At 42.8% G+C, this 27,540-nt stretch overlaps 4 protein-coding genes across 7 annotated transcripts; 1 reads left to right on the top strand and 3 right to left on the bottom strand.

The window, feature by feature from the left end:
- Positions 1–2,484: 2,484 nt before the first annotated feature.
- On the bottom strand, positions 2,485–5,888 carry socs9 (suppressor of cytokine signaling 9). Its single transcript, XM_079165798.1, has 2 exons — positions 5,763–5,888; positions 2,485–4,515 (listed from the first exon to the last, which is right to left on the bottom strand). Exon 2 carries the CDS (start codon positions 4,349–4,351, stop codon positions 2,693–2,695), a length of 1,659 nt encoding a protein of 552 aa, XP_079021924.1. The 5' UTR covers positions 4,352–4,515; positions 5,763–5,888; the 3' UTR covers positions 2,485–2,692.
- A 178-nt stretch (positions 5,889–6,066) lies between these two features.
- On the bottom strand, positions 6,067–19,143 carry samd4b (sterile alpha motif domain containing 4B). 3 transcript variants are annotated; one of them, XM_079166156.1, is made up of 13 exons: positions 18,854–19,143; positions 16,877–17,411; positions 16,256–16,717; positions 15,888–16,127; positions 15,652–15,782; positions 15,249–15,335; positions 14,693–14,966; positions 14,346–14,431; positions 13,975–14,090; positions 13,553–13,751; positions 12,921–13,047; positions 9,972–10,055; positions 6,067–8,983 (listed from the first exon to the last, which is right to left on the bottom strand). In XM_079166156.1, the coding sequence occupies exons 2-13, from the start codon at positions 17,070–17,072 to the stop codon at positions 8,955–8,957; spliced, it is 2,031 nt and encodes a 676-aa protein (XP_079022282.1). In that variant the 5' UTR covers positions 17,073–17,411; positions 18,854–19,143; the 3' UTR covers positions 6,067–8,954. The 3 variants fall into 3 exon arrangements, with proteins under 3 accessions (XP_079022282.1, XP_079022283.1, XP_079022284.1); XM_079166157.1 differs by having other exon boundaries at positions 15,673–15,782; XM_079166158.1 differs by lacking the exon at positions 18,854–19,143 and having other exon boundaries at positions 16,256–16,707; positions 16,877–16,918.
- A 1,175-nt stretch (positions 19,144–20,318) lies between these two features.
- Positions 20,319–22,424, top strand: gmfg (glia maturation factor, gamma). Of its 2 annotated transcripts, XM_079166127.1 has the most exons (8): positions 20,319–20,419; positions 20,513–20,647; positions 21,064–21,160; positions 21,284–21,333; positions 21,413–21,462; positions 21,573–21,655; positions 21,852–21,925; positions 22,212–22,424. In XM_079166127.1, the coding sequence occupies exons 2-8, from the start codon at positions 20,645–20,647 to the stop codon at positions 22,281–22,283; spliced, it is 429 nt and encodes a 142-aa protein (XP_079022253.1). In that variant the 5' UTR covers positions 20,319–20,419; positions 20,513–20,644; the 3' UTR covers positions 22,284–22,424. The 2 variants fall into 2 exon arrangements, with proteins under 2 accessions (XP_079022253.1, XP_079022254.1); XM_079166128.1 differs by lacking the exon at positions 20,319–20,419 and having other exon boundaries at positions 20,511–20,647.
- A 132-nt stretch (positions 22,425–22,556) lies between these two features.
- paf1 (PAF1 homolog, Paf1/RNA polymerase II complex component) lies at positions 22,557–27,402 on the bottom strand. The gene is made up of 14 exons (XM_079166126.1): positions 27,188–27,402; positions 26,457–26,489; positions 26,242–26,334; positions 26,025–26,146; positions 25,870–25,936; positions 25,684–25,785; positions 25,492–25,597; positions 25,279–25,347; positions 24,944–25,047; positions 24,738–24,854; positions 24,504–24,632; positions 24,181–24,286; positions 23,589–23,667; positions 22,557–23,438 (listed from the first exon to the last, which is right to left on the bottom strand). Exons 1-14 carry the CDS (start codon positions 27,232–27,234, stop codon positions 22,966–22,968), a joined length of 1,647 nt encoding a protein of 548 aa, XP_079022252.1. The 5' UTR covers positions 27,235–27,402; the 3' UTR covers positions 22,557–22,965.
- Between the last annotated feature and the right edge of the window lie 138 nt (positions 27,403–27,540).

Below are 27,540 nucleotides of genomic sequence, written 5' to 3'. Positions count from 1 at the left end.
TGTATAGAACACACTGAAGCTCTTTGCAGCCACCTGCTGTGCTTGATGTAATACAGCATTTCTTCACATTGATTGAAACGCTGTGTAACATAAATATATACTATTAATCTGCATGGGCTGCTTTGTGAAGATAACGTGCAGAATTATTGAGCTGTGTAATTGTTTATTGAATTAGTAACACGTTATTTTACACGTCTGTTATTTCCTAATAATGTCCTATAAATGTCCCGAAAAGAACTACTTCATTTAGTACGAGGCACGGGGCAAATAGATACAAAAATCAGACTGTCACGTTGGTTTTGAGTTTATAAGAAATTGAGAACACATCTAAATTTGCATTCGTTATTAATTCATAATTTGACATATCTGTCGAATTGGAACACTTGCCTGCCAAGACTCTGTAGCTCATACGAGCAATTCATTGTAAACTGTTTATTGGAAGAGTACCAGTTGAACCAATAACTAGTGCCAAATAATACACACAGGGAATTACAGATACATACCTGGGCTCAGCTATCTAGCGATGGGACCTGTAGAACAAAGAGTTAACAGTCGTATCTGCCAGGCTGACCACACTGCAGAGCGTTGTATTGTGCTGGGAAAAAACAAGACAAAAGCCTCGAGCCGTCAGAGCTCTACAATTGCTTGTGAAGACGGTTCACAGCGTGGCCCGCACTTATGTATGCATGGCAGGTCAAATGTCTTCCAACACAGTAAATCTGATTGTATAGTTTAGTTTTTTTATAGTGACTTAATTAGGTATACAAAAGGTCAGAGGTCCTGACTTTGCATTTTGAATGCAGACTTGAATGCTGCCTTGGCAGTGATGTTTAAATTATAGCCGCTTCATTAGTGGATGAGTGCTTGTCATGGATGATTTGCCTTCTGCATATCAAATCTCAAGGAGAGAACGGCATCACGGTGGTTCAGAAGACAATCGGGGATCCATTCTCCATGGCGCCCCATTAATACTGGGACGGTTGTCTTTTGTGATTATTACTTAGTGCACACAACAATTAGCGGTGTGCTCTCTCTCCTGTGTTTTAATTAATACAAAACGCAGTTCACATACAGCAGTAGACGACTCCACCGCAGAGGTACATTTTGCAATTAATCTTTGAATAAGTCCAAGATAATGGGCAAATGAAAGTCTGTCTAGCATGAAATGCATTTTACTTTCTGTTGCTGTGGGGATTCGGTGTTGTATTTGTACATTCAAACATGCAAATGTTTCTTGTCCTGCCCCATTGACACTGTCCCAACGATAGTTTTATTCTATAAAAGGTGTACAGTTTGGTATTTCAACTATAATAAAATGATAATTTTATCAGTTTTTGTTCAACAAAACGGATAGGACTTTGCAGACCATTGGTGAAACAGTGTAAAGGGGAGTCTTATTGTATACTCTTAGTTAATGTATTAGTTCTTTTAGCTTTGACTTTATCCTGTACTTCAAGTCACTGAACCCTTGACTTCGGTTCATAATCTGTATTTTGAGCTTTACTTCCCCTCAGTGCCTTCAGGTATTCTTGGCAGAGCTTTTCAGAGCTTGTAGGCTTATGTCTGTGGAACTGACTTAATGTCAATCTCCAGAAAAAAGCTAAAAACACATAATTTATCCCCTCATTCTTTTTACTAATTAGGATTCATCAGTGCTAAATCATTATGGTAATTATGTCATTGAACTGCGTGAATGGATTAGTGCGTCGACACCCCATCTCTTTAAAAGATGCACAGCAGGAGGCATCGCCTGTACAGATTTGAGTCTTCCATCACACTTTTTTTTTTTTTTAAAAAGACACATTAACCCTCTGGACTGAGGAAGACGTAGAATTGGAAACCTCAACATAAGGTCCATGAATGTGTCAGCTTCATTTGTATTCTGATAATACAGCTGCTTCACCTGCTGCTGACAAGTTCATGAAGGCCACATTGATCCTTTACTTCAAAACTAATGAAGACCGCTGGCACTAGCTGCATGAAACCACAGATGGTTACACAATGTAACCTGAAAACAAAGCAGCTGAATGACGTTGAATCGGAGCAGAAGATGTTCATTAACATGCTAGTTGTGCAACGTCGCACGTTGCATCTTTCCCTGCATTTAAAACCCCCCAACACTGCCAACTAATGCGAGCATTTTCATACCTTCAATGTGTGATAAATATCGAGAGCGATCCTTCCCCTTTTTAACAGGTTGCACGTGCACCTACCTCTCAACTGCATTATAATCAGCCCTGAGCTCAAATCGGGAAACAAGGATTCATTCTTCAAACGTGCTGCACTCCAATGCTAGATAACTAGAAGCAAACCGTGTCAGGATGTATTCCACCTTCTCAGCACGTGACTCGATTATAATCATCTCGATTGACACTAGGACACTTTCCCCCCATCGTGAGACAATTAAGCTGATTTAGTCACACTTGGAAAGACAAAAGGATGTGTGAGGGTCACAGATCTAAATAACTTTGTTTAATTTGAGCATAAAGAACTTTAAAGTGTGCAAGATCAGTGAGATTACATATTGTCTCATCAGTGTAGGTTAGTACAATTGTTAAGACATAAAATAAATAACTATAGTGCAGTGTAGGTTAACACAGCCAGATAGAGTGAGGAACAAGAGTCAGTTCAGTTCGGGGAGCATTAAAAATGTGTTTAGTAGTTTCTTTTAATCTGTTTTTGTTGTTGTTCTTCATTCCCACCAGGTGTCCATTCGCCGTACACGTACTCTCTGTTTATAGTGGTATTCTTTCAGGTGCTTTTTCAAAGTATTTGGAATGGGAAGCACGTTAATGCCGTCGTAGGTGGTGCAGCTGCTTATGGCCGCTCGGCAGACGTGCTGCAGGCTGAAGGGCTGTGCGCGATGGATGGGGTTGGACAGCAGGGGCTCGAAGAACATGCAGGAGTTGGGGTCCTTGTAGTGCTCCAGCAATCCCGTGACCGTGGGAGCGTGGAAGACACTGGGGTCGTGCACGTCGAAGCTGAAATTGTGGTTCCACTGTTCGATGCGCGCGTGTAGCGAGCGGCCGTAGCGGCGGAAGCTAACGGAGAAGAGGTAGTCTTCCTGGGCAGAGTCACGCAGGAGGAAGGTGCCTTCGGGCTTTCCCTCCAACAGCGTCTCTGCCTCGTAGCGGTCCATCACCCCCCAGTAACACGGGAGGTTGGTGATCTGCAGCAGGTCGGGAACTAAACAGTGAATGTAATCGATCTGAGTGTGAATGCGGTAGCCATCGTGAGATTTGTGATCCTCAGTCGGAGGAAGTATGGCGCTGGCGGGCACGTTGGTCGCTGTAACCTCTGGGTCAACCACGGGGTCGGGGGTTGTATTATCACAGGCGGGGACGGAGGCGGAGGCCGAGGCGGAGGCGGAGGCCGAAGCGGAGGCCACCACCTCATCCAGAGTGTCCAAACAGCTCTGTAGAAGGAGCTGGTGGTGCTGCTGCTGTCTTTGGAGGAGCAGCTGCTGCTGCTGCTGAACCGAGGCTCTGTCGGCCCCGGCCAACTCGTTCATACCGTGAGCCAGCTTGGGGCCGTGCTTGTAGAGGGGGTTGATTTGGGCCGTCACCTCGAATGTGTGGATCTCTGCATTGGGTGGCGGCTCGACACCTTGTTCGATGCTGATGCGCCTGCGCTCTCGCAACCTGTCATCTACGTCCTCCACCACAGTAGGCATGGCTGGCGTAGGGGCAATGCACACCACGGCGGAATCAAGCAAGGGAGGCTGGGTAATGGGGGCCGTGTGTTGCTTAATGAGATTCCACTTCTGAGCCAGCTCCGACCCTACAGGGAAGGGGCAGTCGTCCAACATCAACTCGCTGAGGTGGATCTTGCGCCTCGAGGAGGCACAGGCAGTCGAGGGAAGAGCCTGCGGAGACGGCGCCGGTGCCGCCGCGCTGTGAGTCTTTATTGGGAAACACTGCCCCATTGCATCTTGGATTTTTTGCCGGAGAGTGCGACTGCTGCTTGACCCTCTGCTCTCACCTTCACCGGGTGCAGGTGTCTCCGTAGCAGAGCCAACTGTTCCCAGTCCCGGCCTGGACGTGACCCGCTCTTGTCCGAGAAATGAGGCCGCGGCTTCCAACCCCTGCCATCGCCAACTCTCCTTCAAAGGTGAGGAGGAAGATTGGTCCCTGGACTCGAGGTCGCTCAACAGCTCCCCGTACTCAAAGCCATCGCTGACCGGCCTCTCGGCTGCTGGTTCATGGGAAGCGAGGCCTTTTTTCTTCCCCTTCACACCTTTCCGTCGACTGCCTGGCTCTCGTCTCTCCTCTGACCGGCTTTGTCTCACCTTCGGACGGGCCCCCCTCTCTCGCTCTTTACCTCGGTTCCCCGACTCCTTGGGTAGTGACATGATGAGTTATGTGGTGAAAAAGCAACAGTTGTGCCACTCCGGGGAGTTGCCAATGGATGAGTTGTAATTGCAGTTAGCTTTTGGAAGGTAGTTTCCCATCCACATCCCTAGTTTGAGACATCATTATCATTGTCTGTGTATTCTGGTCACAGAGTTAGAACGACCTGCAAAACAAAATGAGAGTTCCGCTTAAAGCCGGCAATTAACTTCTTAAGATAACATAGTCATAGTGAAACTGATGCAATCCCAACACAACAGCTCTGCTCAAAATGTTTCCTTCTTGAAGGTCATAATCTGAGTTTATGTTTAAAAATGTTGAAGAGGTGTACGTTTTAGAGCTGCAACTGATGATTATTGTCATCATAGTTTAATCTGTTGATTATGTTCTTCATCAATTAATCTGTAAATCCAGAAAGCGTCAAAACTACCCGTCACAAAATCATTGAAGATTAGGAAAACCAGTAAATTCAAAAGTTTTTTGTCATTTGATCAATCTTTACTCAAAATAGCCAAAGTTTAATTTTCTGTTGATGTGCTAATTAACTTATCTTTGCAGCTCTAATTGATTCAACTGTATAGTCATTTTGGAGGCTGTATGTGGTTTAATGTTAGTTGAATTGTGCATTAAGTGTTTCTAGTTTTTAAGATACTTTGAGTAGTCTATAAGAGGAGAAGAGTTCAAGAACATTCTTTGAATTCAAGGCATTTTGGAACATATTGAGAACTCATAGAAGCAAACAACTTCTGGCCCAGTTTCGAGTTTGACAGATCAAACCAACTGTATCGTTTCTCTGGCCTCTAACTCTAGAAGGAAGCTGTATATATCCTGCCTAAAACACACAACCGAAAACCTGTCCCTAACAAGTAACTAGGTTTAAGTTTATAGATCAAATGTGCTTTCCCTGAAAGTATTATAAGTTATGATGCTCAGCTCTTCTACTAATCAGCTGAAGTGTTCTCCATCGTAACCCAGGTGTTTTGTCTTAAAAATGGATAATAAACGGTCATGACCAGGGATGGAGCTCGTTCCTCTCTCAAAGAACGTCAACTAGTATTTAAAGAAAGTGAACAGTCGATTAATAATTTCCAACTTATACCACTCAACTTGAGCTAACGTGTGCTAACGTTAAATACTTTTGAGATGTCAAATAAATTGTTTGAGGCAATTTGACGACTCGAATCCCCCTTTATGCTGGAAACTTCGCCGCTAGCTATAACATTAGCATTAGCTAACAAGCTAAAATCGTTAGCAAGCAAAGCTAACATTAGCTGTTTACGCTTGGTAGGCTACGTAAGCAGGATAGCTAACACTAGCTATCTGCTAACTTGGGTACTCTTTGCTGCAGGTTATGTTGTATTCATGGCAACTTATATCGAGCTTTCTCAACCATAGCACAGACTGTGAACATACCGAGCAGTTGTTATGAAGTTTCACGACGAAGGAGCTCCCGTTTCCTCTTGGATAAACTAATGGCCTTAACAAAAAATGCGGCTAGCTCATATTAGCTTGATAAATTAAATGCTAACATCGTGCAACCCGGAAGTAAAAAGTAATTACGAGTATTTTTTGTGGGGAACGTCAGAACATGAAGGGCGTCTGTAACATGACAAATGAGAGTAATGTGAAAAGCAGACAGCGATTTTTTTTCAGCTGCTAAAATGCGTGTGTATTGTGTAGCAAAGTAAACAGACACAAACACAAACCACAAGTGAAGTTGCAAAAGAACTGAACCTCTTTATTTGGACTGTCAGTGATCCGGCGGATGCTGCACTTCAGACCATTCACACATATGGGTGACAGTAAAAAAGTAGAGTAAGCATGGGATGCAAAAAGTTCATAAAATATTAGAAAAATGTCTGGGGAGTCATTAGAATTAAATATAAATTGTACAAGACAAATATATGCAATGTAGCCTACAGCTGGCAGCATTTATTCAATAATTAAGCCTGGCAGGGACATGAACACAATCGTGGGTACACTTGGTAGACGTCTCCATATGACACAGGCTCTGTACCTCCTAGTGGATGCTTGGTATGTGAAAAAAACACCAGGCTGAACTCATGAAGTGCATTTCCCTACTCATTTCATGCCTCGCTGGAATGTAAACATGGAGTAAACATATTCCTTGGCCTGTTATTAGTGTTCCGTTTACTCACAATCACATTTGTGGCTCAGATAAGCGTCGTCATCACCTGCTGCATCTTCATTATGCACACAGACACTTGCAGAAATGTGCTACACTGTACCTCTGTGTCTATTTGCAGCAACATGTAAGCCGTCCAAAGCTAGAGGCTATGAAAAGGATCATCTGAGCCATTTGTAACATAACAGACGTGATATACAGGATAGTGAATAGTTAAAAAAAAAGAAAAAAAAAGAAAGATAGCCGAGTCATAAAGTTGCCGGCATTAACTCTCTGAAGTCCCTTGCGGGCATGAGTGTGATGCTTTTAGCAAGTCAGATCTATCCAAGAGCCTGCTCTGAAGAAATCCATGACTAGAATACTACTCAAGACCATTAATTCAACATATTGAGGATGCTGGAGCTGTGCATTTCAGGCACCACATGAACAGTTTATCAGGACATGACAGTTAACAGTTCAATAACAAGGCCAGGAAAGATAATTCTCTCTCTCGTCACCGCATCACCAGAAAAGCAGGCGTTACATGCCTCGGATCTCACTTGAAAAACCCTACTGAGACTATGTAAAGGGGTAGAAGGCTTTTGTTTTCAGGCTCTACCCAGCCAGCTCATGTGCGAGAAGGCGTCAGTTCTTTAATGCGTTACATAGTGAGACAATGGAGTATTCATGACATCACATAACATGAATTGGGCATTATCCCCAGAGAGATGTAAACAGTGACATTTAGGCGGTATAGATATACAACAGTAGTTGCAAGATTTCTGCTCTCTTAGCTGTTGGTGACTCGGCTCACCATCAACCACCATGTCCTCTATCTACAACAGTGCTGTATTAGTGTGGCAAAACATGCGATTATAGAAAATAAGCATAAGTTATCAATATCAAGGGAGAGAGTAAAAAATACAATTGGAAAAGATATCTGTAAATAACCATCTTTACTTGACAGACCTCCTATGGCTCTGCTGAAATAAAAGGTGAATGGTTATCCCTGCCTTATGATGCAACCAAAAGGTGATCCAAAAGTTAAGACCATATTACACACACATGCACCTCCGCTCTGCCACATTCAAAGACAGAGGCCGTATAAGACAAGTTTTTTTTTTTTGGATTCAACACTGATACCACATGATAATGTTAGGGTTCTGAGACTGAAACACATTGAGACACAAACAGAAAAATATGGACACTGTCAAAGCACCTTGAAAAAGTATGACTCATCAAATCACCACGTTGGCTGTTTTGAGGAAGAGGGCACCGAGAGGGTGAGGCGCTGCGCTGCGGAGCATTCATTACTAGATCAAGCTTCGTTTTCCCAGAGCCAATCATAAGGAGGCCAGAGGGTTGAGATGGGGTTTCATTTAGTTTCCTCACCCAGCATTAGAGTGAGTAAAATTGAAAACACTCTACCCTGCTCGCTTTTATCAATTCAATATCGAATCAGCTCTCGCACAGTACGTACCTCACCGGCCCTTATTCACCCCTCGGGGGATTCCTCGGCACAAAATGAGATTCATCATCATTCATGTAGTAGGGCATAAAATAACAGACAAAATTGCAGCTGGCATAAATTATTCGGTCTGCTGTTCTTTTAAAAAAAAAAAAAAAAAAGAAAGAAAAGAAATTATACCATTCTGTTGCAGCTCACTACAACTATCCTTCTCAAATAAACAATCGCACAACCCGTCTCTTTGGCTTTGTAGACGTTTAGAGGAGGACAGTCACTTCTGCTTTCACTACGTGTTGCATGTCTGTGGTAGAGTTACAAGCTTTTACTCAATTCTTTTGGTCCTCTCTTTCCTCCTTTTGCCACAAAACATGTCCTCAAGAGCGGACAAAAAGAACAGAGAAAAGCTGTACGTTTTCAACCCAACACAAACCCTCACTAGCACTGGTTACACAACAATCGGGGTGGTTGGGAAGTGTACTGGCGACTGTGTCCTAGGCCCAATTACAGTTTGGTGGCTGATATCAGAGATCAATTCATAAAAGTGCCTTGCTTCTGGCCGGACATTTTCTGAATCTACGTGTTATGTGGTGCAGGGGCTGTGGGCGTCAGTGTGTTCTGGAAAGAAGCCTTGCTCCAAGGCAGGAGGAAAAGAAGAGTAACTCATAGGGAACAGAACCCCTTTAAGACAGCACCAATCCACCGCTTTCCTCTCAGACCACAGCCAACTGAGCCTCTGCCCGGCATGTCACAGTCCTGCAGGTGACATGGAGCAGTTTTGCTTCTTTTTTTTTTTGTTTTCTGTCCTGCAATATAATAATCATCTGTATTCCATTTTTAATAAACTTAGTTGTATATAATAAAGTACAAAAATATTAGAGAACATATACACAGTTTTTTTGTCATTTTGTAGTGACTGCTTTGCCTGGTTTTCTTTAAGCATACGTATATCTTTGTGCTGGGTGATGAGGAACTGAACAGGCCTCAACTGAAGTGTGTTTTTCCTTTCTTCTTTTCATATTGTTGATGTCCGGTCGGTTCCATCTGAGGAAAAAGATTGGAATAAATATGTTTCAAGACATTTACAATCATAAAATATACTGGAACGTTCACATGTCATCCTTAAAAAAGGAGTGGTTCTTCTCCCAAGGCCAGCACAAAGTTATTGATGCCTTTTTAATGTGTCCATGGATATGTTATGGTACATCAATCATTGAAGTATATCTTTATATCTATTCAATATGTTTCTAGAGAGATAGCAGCACTATGCTGAATTAAAGTACATACAATATCCTCTCAATTATGTTGGAGACAAAATATACATTTGTTCACCTTCCAGCGCTGTGTATGTTAACAAAATGGTGTTTGTTGTAATGTCTTTGTTAATAATCTCATAGTTATCAATAGTTTCAACAGCAATCTGTGGATAAATTGCAGTGTGTGCGTCTCTACTGCTTAATGTTGGACATCCAGAAAGTAAGCCAAACTAGGCTAAACTAAGCGTATGCTACGTACCTATGTCAGTAACTTTATCTGTCTCTGAGAAAGGAAGGAAAATAGATTAAATGCCTTGAATTTCATCTACATCTGAAAAAAATAAATAAATCATGCAACAGGGAAACCTTTCTACATCAGTCACAGAATACTCAGCATGTGTTTGACACTATGATGCACATTTTGTCATTCAAGAGCACCATATGATGCACAAAGGGAAGCCTCTGTGTCTCTCTCTCTGCGAGAGCACCCCGACTGTGACTTGACTAATGATATTGCATAATTTAGATGTTATTAAAAATTAATACACAACTATAACTAATTAAATATGAATTATAAAAGTCAACAGACTTCTCCCATCTCTGAGAACGTGCGTGTGAACAAATTAGCGTGCATTGCTTTCCCTGGTGTTCGTTGGATCCATTCTCTCGCGGCCTAGTTATAACACATGAAAAGGTGTCGCCGTCTCGTTGATGGTTTAGTGGGAGGTTTGCCAGCCGGCGGCCTATTTAGTGCCGGTCTGCTGGGGGACACTTACCCCCTAAGGCATGCTCTGTCATACTGAGGCACAGTGACTCCAGCGTGGGGTTGATCTCCAGGTCAGCACCCGGAACTTGGCATTCTGTGAGAATGAGAAAGTAGAAGTGGAATTTATATTACTGTCAGGATTGCCAGGAAGTCAATATGTGGGGTTTTTTTCCAAATAAATAATGTCCAACCATGATTTATTTGCCATTTTTCTATCATCAGTGCACATGTATGCTATCTCTGGTTGAAGATGAAAACACCCAGTGTATGTGTGCTGATGAATAGCTGGTGTTGTGTGTATGTAATGTTCATAATTCTTTGACCTGATAATAATCAGAAGCAGGTGACTGTAACTGCATCGAGTAGTTCTGCTGCCAGCCACACAAACAAAACAAGATTTATCGTACTGTATCTGCCGCTAATAAGGACCAAGTGAGGCAAATAGTGCTGACACACTGAAAACTGCATGCAGCGGTAAAGCATATTATTTCTAACGATTAAGTGGAAATGAAAACATTGCTGAACGTTATTATTCAAACTGTCTATTAGAGTTCGCAGTTACTTCTGGATTCGACTTTAACCTGTCAAACTGTCAATAATTGTGCGCACACAGTTTTACCACACAGCTGATCGTTATAATAGACCTTAAAAAAGTTTATCCTCATTTTGAATCAAATAAAGTGGGTGGTGGTGGAATTAGTTTGAAAGAGTTTTATCATTTGGTCCCCGCGAAAAAAAACAAAGACAAAACTACGAAAAATAAGCCCCCTTTATGTTAAATGACTGAACTATTAACAGCACACATGATTAAGCACGATGTTTACCTCACATCAAAAAATTTGATTTCGTGCTAGATGCATTATTCACACATTTCCCTACAATAAACTGCCAGATAAGCTTCCTGTGGAAAGGACTGCATGATGCATAACTGCTGAAACGTGCTTTTAAACAATGAACAACACGATAATCACTTGGATCAAACATGTGACGTTTTCTGATGTAAATATAGTCTGAGGTGAGGTACTCTAGCTGCATGGCTAAAGTCAAGTGTATTCTGTGTTCAGCGTGAGTCACAGCTTACATTTCACTCGCTTACAAACCAAACCGTGATCACAAGCGGTCACTCAAGACGCACTTATGATGTTTTATGATGTCAGGGGTGAACTGTACAGAGTGGATGCAGACATGATTTTATATATATATATATATATATATATATATATATATATATATATATATATATAGGGACAGCGCATGATTAAGCGCATAATTAAGCTTTAAGGTGAAACCTCAGTACACAGGGCAGCGATGACAAGTTTAACCCTTGACTGATAATTATACTCTGTGGCAAGACTGTGCAGTGATGCGTTATGCATAGACAGGGTTGAATTGGATCATTTTGAGTTTCCAGAAGAACACACAGGTTCACTCTTTTGATGTACTTTTGTTTTGCGTCTTTAATGAGGAACACGTCTTTTAATAGAATAGAGATGAAGGAAGTTACTGGAATATCATCCAAGTGAACTAGTTTCAGTTTGTCTACTTTCATGTTCCCTCTATACTCGCGTGTCTGTTCCATTCCTCGGTTGACTGAGGGTGAGGGTCTATGATGGAGTTATTCAAATCCATATGGCTACGACACCCCTTTTCAAGTCCAGCGGAGGACCTGTCACATGTCATACCCTCCTCTCCCCCCCTGTTTATACCCCAAAATAATCCACCGCCCCTAGCTGTAGACATGGAAAGTGTAACATTGGTGTTTTCGTACAAGTTGTGATTTGTTTTGCTTTCACACAGGATGCTCCGTTGTGGAAACATCCTTTGTTGACTGAAAAATAACAGGTCAGATGAATCTACAAAGCTCATGTGTGGCACCTGGCACAGCAGACACAGCAATCCAAATTGATGTATATTGTACGAGGTGACAGATTGTTTACTGCAACATGCCGCCAAGCTGTCTTGTCAATTTGTCCCTGGCACAGAGGGAGAGCAGCTCTCTGGTTTGGCATTATTATTATTACTATTATTATTGCAAAACTCACCAGCAGAGTCAAATCTCCCAATTCCAAATTATTTCTATTCCATTAATCATTTCCTGTTTAGCTTGGAAAAAATGTATTTTAGTTGAAAAATGAAAGGAGTTCCAGATAAGCAACATGTTGGTAACATGTAAACATCAGATTTAGGCTGCATTCACACCAATCCAAGCGTTGCCGCAATAAGCACAGTGTGGTTGTGTCATTTTGTGTCCCATTAACACCAAGCGACAGCACAACGATTCACATCTTTTGCTCCCTCACGGCGTGGTCCTGAAGCTCTGGATCGCCGGTTACGTGATTGGCCACCGAAGCTTCGGTTTCAACTTTTTAATCTCAGGTTTTTTTTCTTCAGCAGCACCTGCGTCCCCACTGTCGGCACTAGCCACATCCTAATGAATGGGCGTTGGTGCCACACCGCCTTATTTGGTGTGAATGCAGTCGTAATGTTTTTTGCACCCTCAAATCCATTGTTGTCGATGTAGATGCACGGAAGCGCGGTCAAATGAAAGAGCAACTCCGCCGAGGTGCCCAAGCGCTCCAAGGTGCCTAATTTTCAGGGCACAACAGCTGTGCCCCGAGATAAAAATAGTGCAACTTTTGGAACGCTACAGCGCTCATCGCATGCCATGTGACAGGAAACAACCCGTCACAGCTGTCAGATACCGTTTCTTTCTTACTGAAATATAAGTCTACTCTATATATATATGGAGGAAAAGTCACAACATCGTGTTGAAAGGTCAGCTAAATTGACGCAGACAAGCATGCCCCGAGCATGAAAGTGGCACGGCTGGCATTTTCCAATGCGTTTTTTTAGACGCAACATGGGAATGAGCTCCTAGTGAGATTGGGGTAGACTGTGGGTAAGTGCACACACACACCATGTTCAAGAAGAATGAAAGAGGCTTGACCTCATACAATACCTTGCTGCTGGAACATGAGCATGGTTTGCGGGGAAGTGTGAACCGGGAGCGAGTGGGTCCGCTGCACAGAGCTGCGACTCTGACTTGGCATGCTGTTACTGCCCCCAGGGTTGGCAAACCACAGGTTCTATAAAAAGGCAAAACACAAATTCTCATTACGCAAATGCCACTCAACCTGGAACGTTGAAATGGTTTGCTTATCTTTCACCTCAGACTCCAAACAGAAGCCCCTCAAGCTATGATAATAAATCAATTCATATCAAAATGTGATTCGTAACCCCGTGTACTGTCGTGTGTGTGTGTGTGTGTACAGATTAAACTGCCAAAGTCTCTCGTTTTTTCCCACTTGTTTTCCTTTCAGAATAAATGTTTACTCTGGCCTTTTATGACTCCTTAGACATGTCATCACGCAGGTCAAACCCTTCAGACTTAGTGAGTGGACATATTGAAGAAAAACCTGTTAAAAGTTCTAAACAGTAACTTTAAAAAAACAAACAAAAAAAGTTTCCAAACAAATGAAAGAAAACACAACATGATCGATAGATTCGATCAGTTTTGTCCACAATCTAAAGACAAGCTACACGTGTCACAAACTGGTGTTAAAATGCTCGTCCCTTGACAGGAGTACTGACTTGTCTACCCTGGCCTGCCAGCGCAGGATTAGTGAGTGTGTGGCGTGGAGATGCTCCCCCGATCCCGCCGGGACTCAGAAGACCGATGCGTCCCGCTGGGAGTCCACGAGGAGTCATCTGGAACTGCCTTTGCCCCCGCCGCCCTACAACTCCACTCACAGAGCCTGCTGTGGGGAGCGAGTTGGACCCATAGGTCCAGCTGGAGGAAAAAACAAAAAAGGAAACATCATTATTCAATGCGAGTTACCTAACTGAATGTTTAATTGTTGACACTACCTCATATCATGAAATGCGAGTTATTATTTGAAAGAGAAAGTAAAAGTGAGAGAGTAGGGATGAGTGCAGGGAGAGTGTAACATTCAGCCGGTCCGACATCTCCCTCGCTGAAGACGGAGGTCAAAGGTAACGAGGGAGAGTCTCACCCTTTCTGTCGGTACACAGGCATGTCCAGCATAGCTTTCCGAGGGAACAGGCGGAGCAGTTTGAGGACCTGCTGCTTCCAGGACACCAGCCTTTTCTTCTGAGTTTCTGTGAAGGCCTGACACAGACAAAGAGACAGCACAACAACAAAATATTCAATTTCGCCGAGCATGAACAGATCCTTCTGGAAAGGAAAAAAACTGTTTTATTCTTCATTTTAAAGAGAAAAAAAAACTATAAATGATTACAAGATTCTCCATTACTAACAATTCATGTACATTTGTCTTTATGCTATTTCAAAAACACACAAATGTACGCACACAAAAGACCTCAGTATATTAAGCAAATGAAAAATGTATCTTCGGGTTCTCACCTCATGTGTCAGACACTTCTCAATGAGCTGAAGGTAACAGCTGATATTCTCCTCATCTGGCCGTGACACCAGCAACTGTGTGCACACTGAAACAAAAAGAAGCCAGGGTTTGTACGTTAATATCAATTCGGTAGATATGGATCTGAGAGATACATGTTCTTATGAGGGTAGATATGGATGAATAACTAAGTATCTATGCGTTTTATGTTGAATGCTGAAATGGGCATAAAATGCCGTAACAGCATTATTGCAGTGTTTTGTTATGCTGCCGACTGTTAGCGCTTCCTATCAGGACTAAACGCATAACTACCTCTGTAGTCGTGTACTCAAAAATGTCGTACTCTCACCTTTACCCATGACACGGGTGAACTGTCCAGCAATGTCGCCGTCTGAGATGGGTGTGGCGGAGGAGTCTCCATCACAGGGAGGTGGGTTGTGGGACTGGAAGCCCTCTGAGGCCGGCTCTTTGTCTGCTCCTGTTTTTGTGGCGTCTGACGGGGAGGTGGCTGCGTCTAGGGCGATCTGCGCCGCACTGGGGAGGCTGGCGGTCTTAATGGGTGTGATGATGATCTGTTGTAGCTCTTGGAGGGCGTTGCGCAGGTTGCCCCCTTCCAAAATATCCTGCCATGGGATGACAACATCAGTGTATAAGCTATTCCAGAGGTCGCTCTGGGTTTAAGGGTGGTGTGTTTGTGCAGACGGGAAGATATCCAAGCTGTAGATCAGCATTTCAACATTTTGAAAGGGAATTGCTCAATGCAACTAAATCAAGGGTCACATGATCTTCAACGAGTATATACTCGGGTACTTCTTATTTTTATCAGTAAAAGCGAAAACTTTCTCAAGGCCAAACACTTTTGTCCCCTTTTCAAGCATTAGAAGAACATCCTGCCATTGAATTACCTTTTCTAAAGACTTGAGCACACTCTGCCTCTCTCGCAGTTTCTGGATACTCAAGGCGATCTTATGCCGCGCTCCTTTAGTGACATTCTAAAAAAGGAGAGAGAGAGAGAGAGAGAGAGAAAAAAAACAAGATGCCTTGAGAAGCAGACGAGTCATTTCTCGTGAAAACACTGTGCAATTCATACAGTTACTAAATAACAAACCTAATCAGCATTTGTTTCATTAAAGCCAAGGGGCAGAGGGAAGATCGCACTATTTGTATGTGTGGCTGATTCAATATAACCGTAGGGTGCGTCGCTTAATTTCATGCCTCATTGAGAGTTGATGTATCATCAGGTTCGAGGACAGTAATGTTTACAATTGATAAGGAGGGTGGAGTAATCAAAGCCCCAGTGTACAGTACGTTGTAAGGAGTCTTAAGAACCTGCGACTCCAGGTGGTGCTCTGTGAGAATCATCATCTCTTCATAGGTCATCTGGGAGAACAGAGATGCATATTTATGAAGGCGGAGACTCTTCAACCATGCGGGAACATCTAGAAAAAAAATACAGGCAAGGGACACAACAAAAAGTAATGTTACATTTTGGCTTCACAGCTGTCGGCTGCACGCCTTGGCTCAATTAGGTACTGAACTCTGACCTTTCATGCCACTACCATCCTCCTGGAAAGTGTTGCGCGAGGAGCCGTGTTCTTCTGTCTGCTCACTGCCCGAGGAGGCTACGCTGCTCTGGGGCGAAAGGGGTGCGTGGTCTATAATGAAGCTCTGCCGGCCCCCTATGTCATCCTGGCTGACCCACTCGGAGACGCAAGCCTGGGAACTGGAAGGAATGACGGACATGGACTTCTTCAGAGGGCTGGGCTGCATGTGTCCACCGAGACCTGGCCAGAGAAACAACGAATATATGAGAAACGACAGGAATTCTGGGGAACTTGTGTGAAAGAAATTTAAGAAATGTGAATAAGATCTTTCCCCCCCAATATGAAAGATGGAGGATGGCAAACATTACCTGTGTTATTGCTGTTGATGGGAGAGGACATCCCGCCTGGGAAAGACATGTGTCCGTTCTGGCCCGCTGGAGACGTGCTGGATGAGTCGTGCCAGGCGTGACCGGGGTCCAGACCCTCGGCAGAGCTGGGCCACTCATCTGAGCCCTGGCGCGGGTGGTAGGGGCTAGACGGGGCCCGGGGGGCGTAGCCACTGGATAGGTGCTCCTCCAGGTGGTTCAGCCACATGGCCAGAGAGGTGCGGTCGTCCAGTGTTGTGGCCGGGTGGATGAGCGCGTAGGACAGCAGCTGCCTGCTTTCTTCCACAAACAGGCTGCTCTCGATAGTGTGACTCAACACTTTCTGCAGCAGCTTCATGTACTCACATTTGGCCTCGCTGTTGCGCGGCTGCAGCAGAGGCAGGTGGGACAGCAGCAAGGACACAACCTTCTCCTTAGGCTCCTGATGCCACTGGCTGACAATTGCTGACGACAAAGGGCAAACAGAGAATTTCACCGGCAATTCATTTTTAATTACTAGTTTGTTCAGTTTTAGGAAAAGATGGAACGAACAGTGTTTTATAATCAGAAATAATCAATAATATCTAATACAATACTCCTATAATAAGAAAACTTCTCAGCTACCTGCATTGTTGGCCTCAGCTTCGAGGATGTGGATCTCTGTGCAGTCTGCCAGCCAGTGCTCAAGGCAGATGTGTAAGAAGCGAGCCTGGGTGCGCGACACCCTCTTCAGGAGGGACAACAGTGCCACCGTCTGTTCACACTCATTCCAGCCCTTGAACCAATCTGTGAGGATACCCACCTGGTCTCGGAACATCATGGCGTGTCTCCTTGGTGAGGAGAACAGGAATGTGTGGATGGGGAGGGGGGGGGTACTGGAAAGACTGCTCCCTCTCTCTCTCAGACACAGACAGGCTCAGTCTCACCCCGCACAGCGGGGGCGTATTTGCAACAGTCCTGGGATCCCCTCAGACTGGACCGAGGGGCCCTCACATGATTCAGGTGCAGAAGGAGCTGCAGACAGGGATGCCGTGTAGATTATTGGGGAAGGTGTCTTCTGAAGTCAGGCTTTAAGTGTGTCAATCGCAGGTGGCAGCGACACAAACAGGAAACGCTTGGTTTTTCACTGTGGCATGTTCAGGATCACATCATCTGTACCCTAACAAAATCAATAAGCAGATAAAGAGAAAAATCTTAAATGACAATTCACCCAATGTCTACTTCAAGCATAAAATATAAACCAACCCAATATTTACTTAGTATATACATTCCAGATTGGTCTATCTTTTCTAATTTTACTGCATTCAGCATGACAACAACCACATGTTTATATATAAACAATGAACACCAGTGCTTTGACGGATTAAGTGGATCTATTCATCCCACAGACTTAGTGCTGGAATATGATCTTAGACAGTCTTGTTTGGGCACATATGTTTTTTTTTGCCTGAAGGCCTCAAACAAGAGTCACAATTTGCATAATGATGGAGATGACAAACTGAATTTACAGCAACACGTTTGTAGAATCATACATAAATAAGAGATTATAGCACACACCAAAGGTATTTAACATTTTATGATATGCAAAGAATGGCAGGGATCAGTAACTGTGACCATAAAGTGTTATTTGAGGTAAGCTTTACTAATAAACATTAGCACTTCATAGAGACTCCTATCATTATGAAAAGGGCGCAAGTCGATCACAAAAGGAGTGCCAAACACTTAATCCAAAAGATAAGAGTCCAGGTCATTACCGCTAAGAGCAATGCTTAACACAAACCACTGAACCGGCTGCTAAGGACCGTCTTCAGTGCACTGCATTTACAACAGGTTGGCTAATTATAAGTCACTGTTTATCCGCTACTGAAGACAAGTAGAACACTAACACGATCACTAACAAGCAGTTGTCATGATTATCCCTGCGAGACAGGTTAACATTAAACCCGGGAGCCTGGCAATAGATAGCAAATAGCCAGAGTTAGATTGGTCCAGTTAAGTTATTGAGAATAGACTTTTCATAGCAAATCACGTGACCACCCCAAACGAGGCCTCGTAAAGTGAGGTGTCGCGCTCGTTTTGAATACGGGATGTTTTTGCCCACACTGCCTTAGTATTTCGCTGTAGACCTTTTGATTACAAATGAAGCGTTACTGAGAAAATAGCTCAAATGAAAGCGTCAAATGACTAACTAACTAACTAAGTGTTTCACCATGGTTCTCCGACTTAATCCACCCATACAAATGCAGTACAAAGGGTTTAACCAGCAGGTGTCGACATTCTTGACTGTATCAAATGCTTCGAAACAGTAAAACATTTTAAACACACAATTGCTTCGTAGTGATTCAGTGCTTTAGTAAGCTTCGTTTCCCCCATCAACAGCTCGACCAGCAGAGTAAGTGGTGAGGGATTCGGGATTTGTTTTGTTCCGTTAACGCTGTTGCTAACTGTTACCCCTTCTCTAACGTTTCGTAACGTTACTTCAATCTTAGCGGTGCAAACAGGCACGTTTAATCGACAGCCGGTTGTAGCTAGCTAGTTAACTGTGTGGAGTTATGTTAGTTGTGATTAACAATAAACAGACTCAAAAGGTTTGTTGTTTACCTGTGTCAGTTGTCACTGGTTAGCGAGCTAGGCTAACGTGCTACTGCATAGCTAGCTCGACGGTAGGGATCGCTAAAGTGCTAGCGCTAGCTTCTTAGCTAGCAAGTTTTGCTAACAGATGCAATAACGCTAGCTTAGCTGAAAGAAGCGTAGATCTCGATCCCATGCGAGGTGCTCCTAAGGGTATTCCGTTACAGCGGCAAGCTCCCGTGGTTTCAAACAGGCCATGTTAAAGGAGTTATGTACAAAATGTTTATTGCAATGCAGAAAATAAAGAGTGTACGCCTGGAGAAATCTACTTCGATTTTGAGTTGACGCAAGACGTGAGTACGACGTCACACGTCTGGACGGTACGCAATGTTTTGTTCCTCCCACTGTCGAGTAAATAAAGTATCGCTTCCACCCTGATATGTAAACACATGTGGCATAGACCCTGAGCTTTATACCGTGTTCATGAACTAGCTGGTAAACACACAATGTCTTTTTGTTGAAGTAAAAGTCGGCACTATGGGCAAAGAAACATGATAACCAGAAGACGTCACAAAATGCTGACATTGCATTTTCCCAAGGCCCAGGGGGATGCCCTCAAATTGCCCATTTTGTCTGACAAAAACCCTAAATAAAACCTAAACCTAAATATACCTAATTTACAATGATTTAAAGCAGTGAAACCTCACTTTGGAGAAGCTGGAAGAGTTAGTCTGGCCAAGGAATTTGAACCACCAACTCCACAACTAATGGCCAACCACTTGAACTACACCCTGTTCTCTTGATAAAGGCTTAATGGATTAACGTTTGTGCCAGTTCATTTTCCTATGATCTAGTAATTCGTTTTTTGATTGTCGCAGCACCAGAGAAAACAAGTGGTAATTACATAGGGAATAGTTCCTGTGAAAGAGGGAGGCATTTCAGACATAACCACCTTTTGAAATTGTAAATGGATAGATCATTTTAGGATTTAGGATAAAGACAAAGATCTCCATAAAGTGGGTTCTGTTTAAGGGTTAATCAACACCAAATAACTGCTGTTGCATTAGTCTGAATGTGCTGAAAGCACAATGTCTGTTAGTTACAATCGGATGTTGCAGCAGGTGTTTTCTTTCAGCTGTCAGAGGCAAAAGACACACCACAGAACACAGAGGTACAGAGACCTGCTTACACATCACTGAGTTGGGTGGGGCCGCAGCTGCAACATGCCGAAAGTTTCTACCAGTAGAGAGCAGTAACAGTAACATGATACTGTGACAGGAACCTTTTTTTTTTTATGAAGATGTTTTACTTTTGCGTAGCTTACGTTTTACTGCATATGTTTCTATACTTTTACTTACATAATAAATTGTACAATCATTCTATTGTTAGTTTAAAGGATCTGAGGAAGCTTTCGAGCTCTGCAAGTTTCTATTTGATGCCCATCCCTGTATGGTAATGGGAAGTGAGAGTAACCCTAATCACACTAATGATATCACATGACTGTGATAGACAACATAGAGTAAAATTGTGCTTCTTCAACTTCCAACTGTGTGGATCCAATCAACACAATCTCATCCGTCATACTAAGATTCAGAGGTTTGTTGTGCATATTCTTTTCCATAATGCGTTACATGCATTAAAAAAAGATTGTTTTGTGCAACACTCGGCTGAGCTGTGTTGTGAAAACAGGAAGCCAAACTGCTGCCTGCACTCCCCCGACATCAGGAGGAGGTTGACAGTCTGAGAGTAGCTGTCAGTTTGTCGCAAGTCTGCCTGTTTCAACAAGGCCCTCTCATCTTAAAGACAGGAAGGCAGAACAGAATGGTAGGTGAATCCGATGCAATTGCTTGAAAGATTTTGCTTTTCTTTTGAAATGTACTGGATTTGATGAACTGTCATTCATACATGTTTGTGTGGTTTTTTTTTAACTTGAACCATCACGACACAAGTCGACCCTCCGCCGCACACTTTCAAACAGGAAACTACATTCTTGCATGTCGCAGCAAAAGCATTTCCTGCCCTCAATATGTCAGAATAGTTGTATGAATGTTTAATGCGTACATGCGAGCTGGATAGAGACATCGTAAACAGATGGAGACAATGTCTCTTACCCCCTTTTCTTTGTTTCTATTTCTGGCCTGTAGGCCAATCCACATAACTTTATCAGGAGCATCGGGACAGATTTTGATATTTCTGAGACTGACACATTTTGACTGATATATTTTGACACCATTTTGCAGTCAAGCTCTCTGGTTGTGTGTGAAGTGGATGAAAGTCTGAAAGCTAAACTGAAAAAGTTTAGATTTCGAAAAGAGACCAACAATGCTGCCATACTAAGTAAGTATCACACTATTGATGAATGTTTACACATTTCATCGACACAAATTCAAATCCCTTACGAATATCAGTGCATCAACAAATATGAAACAAAAGCCTCATTAATCATTTTTTATTTCTTAGTGAAAATAGACATGGAGAAACAGCTTGTTATCCTTGAAGAAGAATATGAGGCAAGTCAAATCAGTGCTTTTGGGGAGGTGGGGAGCGGGTTTATTCTGCAATTAAACTCAAATCAACTTTGTCTTTTAGGACATCTCCCTGGATGAATTGAGAGATGAACTCCCAGAGCGGCAACCCAGATATCCTTCTCATCCCGTTTTAAGAATATAGCAAAGTTCTTAAATTCACACAAAGTACATCAGTGTTTTGAAGCTGAAAAAAAGTCTTAAATTCCTTGACAGTCTTGCACGTTCATGGTCTACAGCTACAAATATGTCCATGACGATGGAAGGGTGTCTTACCCTCTGTGTTTCATATTCTCCAGTCCAATGGGTAAGTAATACCAGTACCTTACATTTGAATCTTTCTCCTCTGATTAATATTGTTCTGTTCCGTAGAACAACTTAACTGTTAAATGAACAGTTTCTCCTTTTGTCTGAAATCCACTTTATTAAAAATTATAATAGAGGAATGTTTGACTGGTCAAATTACAGATTCTCTTGGAATAATGTAAATTTCGTTTGAACAGGATGTAAGCCAGCGCAACAGATGATGTATGCAGGCAGCAAGACTCAACTGGTGCAAGCTGCAGAGCTCACTAAGGTAATGGACTCAAAATGATGACCTGTAGTCCGTTATGACTCCACTGGTATGCTGGCCACATTCAAATGGGACAATTATTGATTATAAAACCAAATTATTAATTACTTGGAAGTAGATTGGCAACATGTTTAGCAGGTTATTTGTACTTTTAGATGCATTTGTTTGTTTTCATTCTTCTACCTTATTCATGAGCAGCTTGAGTATTGTTGAGTTAATATCTCTGAACTTCTTTCAGTCTCTATGGTGTTGTAGCATTGACGTCTTGAATTCTCTCCTTTATTTTGAGGTCTTTGAAACAAGAAATGCTGATGACTTGACAGAAGAGTGGCTGAAGAACCAGTTGGGATTTTTTGGCTGAATGTGCAATACTATCAGTCGGTTTCTTTGTGAAACATGGCCGTCGACCGTCATTTTCAATTGCTGTGCATGTTATTGTTATGCCTTACTGTATGAAAGGAAGTTTTGATTTGTCAGTTTTACATTAAAAATAACAATTGTAGACATGAATAATCCCCTATTTTGTACAAGAAACCGACTACACAATTCAAATATACATTTTTAAATGGAGCACGGACGACAGTCCTTTACTTCTTTGGGCGGATTATAAAATAAAGTTACAGTTACGGGATTACTTACAGGTTCCCTAAATCCATCAAAGAGAGAAAAACAACAACCTGTGAACACCGTTTCTTACAAAACGTCACCTGCATTTTATTATCACTTTTAAAGCCGCAACACAAAGACAAGTCAAAAGCCGAGAGACATTTTTACATGATCCTGTGCGGAATTATCTGACAGAAAAAAAACAATATGAATGGTGGACAAATAGCTACAGGTGCGAAAGTTTAATCTACAGTTAAAAACGCGATTGAAGAGAGATGTGCCCAGTCCAAAAACAATAAGCATCTCCCACACAAATGGAATTTGATATTTGCAATCATAAGAAACTACATCCCCAGACTGAGCTCAGTGAGGTCAGTGACAGCGTAACACTGCCGTGTTTGAACGTAAAGGTAAGAAAGGTGTCCGTACTACAGATTCTATTCACTGTCACTGGCATCACTGGAATCTGAGCCTCTCTCACTTCCACTCCCACTCTGGGCCCGGGTCTCCGAGTGGTCACTGCTGCGCTCGCTGTGTGCAGGAGAGGCGCTGCGACTCCTGCTGCCTCCTCTGTTCCCTCTCTCGTCCTCACTTCCGCTGCCCTCCTCCCCGCTGGCTCCGGAGTTCTTGTTGTTCTCGTTGTTGTCGTTGTCGTTGTCATTGTCGCTGTCGTTGTTGTCGTCGTCGTCGCTGCCGAAGATCTCCTCCTCGTCTCGCATCTCTCTGGTCCTATCCTCGCCGCTCTCACTGCCGCTGCCGCTCGTCTTCCTCTTCCGCTTCTCTGGGGGCGGCGCCGCTGCCGCCTCCTCTTCGTCCTCCACTGGCTTCTGTTCGCGCTCTTCGTCTTCCCTCTCGGATTCACTGCCGGAGTTCTCTGCCTCGCTGCCGCTGCCCTTCTCTTTATCATCACCTTGAGAAGACAATTCAAATATCACAGACAGAAATAGAAGAAAAAATTCGTTATTTCACAGACCTACTCTTACTACAGTGCAGCAGGTGGCCGAATAAGTACAAACACAGTGATGAGGAATGCACGTGTAGGGAATAGAAGAAAACTGACCAGAGTCCTGCATGTCCTTATCCAAGTCCTCCTCTTCATCTTCTGGCTCATGGTTCTCCAGCTGAGCTTTACGTGCATCCTAAGAATCACAATGACAGAGAATCAGCCATCAGTACAGTGTTGAATAACCTCAGCTTAGAGGTGATGCTAGAACAGTTTCAGTCATCAGTTTAGATTAGTCGAGTCAGGTTGGAAAGGATTGTTAAATACAAAAAACACAGACAAATACAGTCTCCATGGCAATTCATCTAAATATTACTGTGGCGTTAACAAATCACCTTTCCTAATTGCAACTACTTTGTTTAGATCATGTTGAAAAACCAAATGAATGTAATTAATATTAGGTTACGTTTATTTCCTTACTTTTGTGGTTTTTAAATAAATGTGGAGGTATTGAACGAAAAAGTAGGCTTTAATTAAATAAGACAAATAATGATAATTCAGTCACTAATTATAATTCAAAAGGTTTCCTTCCAATAAATAAGCACTGTCACAATAAGTGCCAGAAATACCTTTTAAGGGAAAAAAACAAAAAAAAACAAAGTGTTCAGTCTAACATCAAGAAAATCAGTAAAGTAGGAAGTACTCTTACCTGGGCTTCGAGTTCCTTCTCGTTCATGTCTCTGTGCTTACACACCAGCACTGCGTTAGTGGTAGACTGGGCTCCAGCCTTGGCTCTCCTCTTGCTCAGACGTACCCTGTAGGACAGAAGAAAAGCTGTAAGAGGACAAGGCCCAGCGGTTTCTCATCAAACCCCCATTAACCAGGGTCGTGGCGCTGTTCGTTTTGTGCATTTATCAGTTTACAAACAAACTCTCTAAAACATCTACATTTGCAGTCGATAACACACCAGCTGCATATCTCCCTGTCTTCATGTTGATGTGCACCAACAAACAAGTCTGATCAATGCCTCACCGTGTCTCCAGCTCATTGTAGTAAACACCATCTCCATCTCTGAAGATGAAGAAGTAGTTCTCCTCATAACCCTTGCTGGCTTTGTTCTTGACATTCCAGTTGTACTCCCTGGCTATCTTGTAATCATACCTGCAAAAACAGAAAATAAAAAGCATTATTATTACTTCCTGGTGTACAAGCAAAGCAAAGTGATTTTCAAATGTATGATTTTCTTCATATAGTATCTTCACGTACAGGTCCTCAGGCATATAATCCAGCCCCTCATCGGAGTCTCTCTTCCGCTTGCGGATTGTCTCTTCATGGGGCAGGAAGTAAGCCACGAACTGATTTCCTTCCTCATCCATCATACCTCTGCAATGAAGACACGAAACATGATTAGCGTTTATGCAAAAATTTTAGTCTTTAAACAGACATCCAGGCAACAGATATTTTGTAAATACCTGATCATGGCCTGAGACATCATTTCCACTCCTTGTGGACCTGTATGGTCTTTAGGTGCAGGATCAGAGTCAAAGATGACCTGAGCACATGGGTTGATCCACATCTGCAGAAAGAGACCAAAGTGTACAAAACGTAGTTATTTAAATCTGTAAACAAGCACCTCGAGCAACAACAGATTGTTTGTTAAAGTTGCATGTACATTTCCTGTCTTTTATTGTGAAGTGTTACATATTTTTCCCTCCCTGCACTTCTCCTGCTACAGTGCCTGTGGCATTTCATTTGAAGTCATCCACAGAGACTCAAAGTAAATAAACAGAGTGAAATTACAGCTCACCTTGAAGTCGGGGAACACAGGTAGGACCTCCACAGGAGTAACTCTGGGTTTACTGTAGTGCTGTGCAATCTGGAGAGAAACCACAACATGTTTACGAACCATAGCACATTCTTTTTAAGCCCAAAATACTTCTGCATTTTGGGTTAATGTGCTGATTTGCATCCGACAGCTGGGCATTACAAACAGTCCTCCACTTCTGCAGAGCTCACTCACCGATTTCTGTGCATCCTCGAATGTTTTCTCAATGGCAGAAATCTGGCTGTCTCTGTCCTTGTAGATTTCTTCTTCTGTAAACTGCTGTTTGACAGATACACCAATCCTAAAAGCAAAACATATTTAGATTACACACACACAAAACCATCTACTATTCGGTCATTTCAACGTGAACACATTTCGCCAACTTACTTGACTTCCACTTTCTCGTTGGAAACGCCATATCTGTTGAACTCCGTGGAAATATATTCTGTCTTTCTCATCCACGGGACCACCTTGGCATGCTGCTGTGACCTTATAGGGAAGATGAAACTGTTAAACAACATACCTCCACGTGAATATACAAGACCATAAAAGCTGCCTATTCAGCAGCCTCACCTCTTCGAGCTGGATGGAGCCTGGATGTCCTCTTCCAACAGTTTTTCATCAGCAGGATCCAGCAGTACTGAGAATTTGAAAGAAGGGTTCAGTCTACCCTGACATTTGACGAAGCACGTACACTATGTCACATGCAACGACAACGAGAGACTTACTACTTGGGTCTATGCGGTAGGTGTCTGGGTTGATGAGATCAATTGTGACCCCAAGGTCTGGCTCGGTCAGGAGCTCATGTTTGTGTTGCTTCTCTAGAGAAGTGGCTTTATACTGTACAAACCTGCCACAAGAGGGGAAAAAAACAAATGTCAAGCTGTGCCCATGTTCATCAGTGTGTGTGCTCCACCCCTGTGGACGGAGAGGCTGGATGTTTACCTGTGCTGATCAAACGGATATGTGATGAATTTGGGGTCAAAGGGGATGTCAGGAAGGCTGTTGCAGTACTTCACTCGACAGACCACCCCCGACCTGTCATGGGCACACAAGTACAGTTTGGGTTACTCGAGACATTTTTTGCATACGTTTAAAAAGGAGGCACTCGGAATGACTGTACACGATAATAAATACTATTCAGTGCTAAATGCGCTTACCTCTCTGGAACAGTTCTGTGAGAGGATGGCCTACTGGAAGAGAAAACAGAAACGTGTCAGACCATCTCTTATAAACTAATGCTAGAGTGTGACAGCGTTATTCACTGTTCTCGTTAACCGTTTCTTAAATTATGCTTTGGTGGATAGATGCGTGTTTACATTTGTTTATGCAGAGAATCACTGTGGGAACCACTTAACTTCATTTCTAAAAGGTTGTAGCTAGACCACTAAAGAACAGCCTGTGTGCGAATGCTCTCCACTAAGTTACTGTCTTCACATGATAGTCTCGGATAGTTAGGTTAATGCATGATGCTCTGCCTGGCGTTACTAGCTTCACGTTACTGTTAGCATGAGGACTGGCTCACTTTAGCTAGCTTTCTTAAAAAAAACACGTTCAGTTTTCATTAATTGGCCAGTTGATGTGCCTCTGTGTTACGTTATAACGACTGACTGGATAGATACAATGAACTTAACGCTATCTAAATTATTTAATTAACGCTAAATAGTCAGGTTAGCGCGCTTGATTACCCTAGCAAGCTACTTGACGCTACGCTTCCTTCTTAGTTTAGCTGCTAACTAGCATCGTTAGCTAATGTTGGACACAACTGACCCACTGATAAGCAAATGTCGACGACTTGTAGCTGCTTTAACATTAACTCAATAAGATGAATGATCCAATGAAGACGACCAGGTAGTTTAACACCCGTGTAAACATGTTTGTTTTTACTTGCCTGTGGCCGTCTTCTCGTTGAGATTGTGTCTGAATCGTTGGAGCCATGTTTATGACAAAATGCTCACAACTGGAAACAGTTGTTTTTTTGCACAAATAATCAACAATAATACGCCAGATGACTAACAAAGTCCTCGATGCACGTAAATCTACCAAAACTATTACATCTGACTTTAATCACAATGTATACTGCATTATTATTTCGACCCGGCAGCATAGGCCGATGACCCCGGTGGTGGACTGACTTTCACAGGTCTGAGGAGGATCGTGAGCGACCCCTACTGACCTGGCATGTGAGGTGTTAGGCTGCACAATGTAGCACTCAGAAGAAAAAAAATGTGCACTTAAAAATAC

This window comes from Pholis gunnellus (assembly GCF_910591455.1).
Source record: "Pholis gunnellus genome assembly, chromosome: 9".
In the NCBI taxonomy this organism is placed as follows: domain Eukaryota; kingdom Metazoa; phylum Chordata; class Actinopteri; order Perciformes; family Pholidae; genus Pholis; species Pholis gunnellus.
This window is presented reverse-complemented; position numbering and strand designations above follow the sequence as displayed.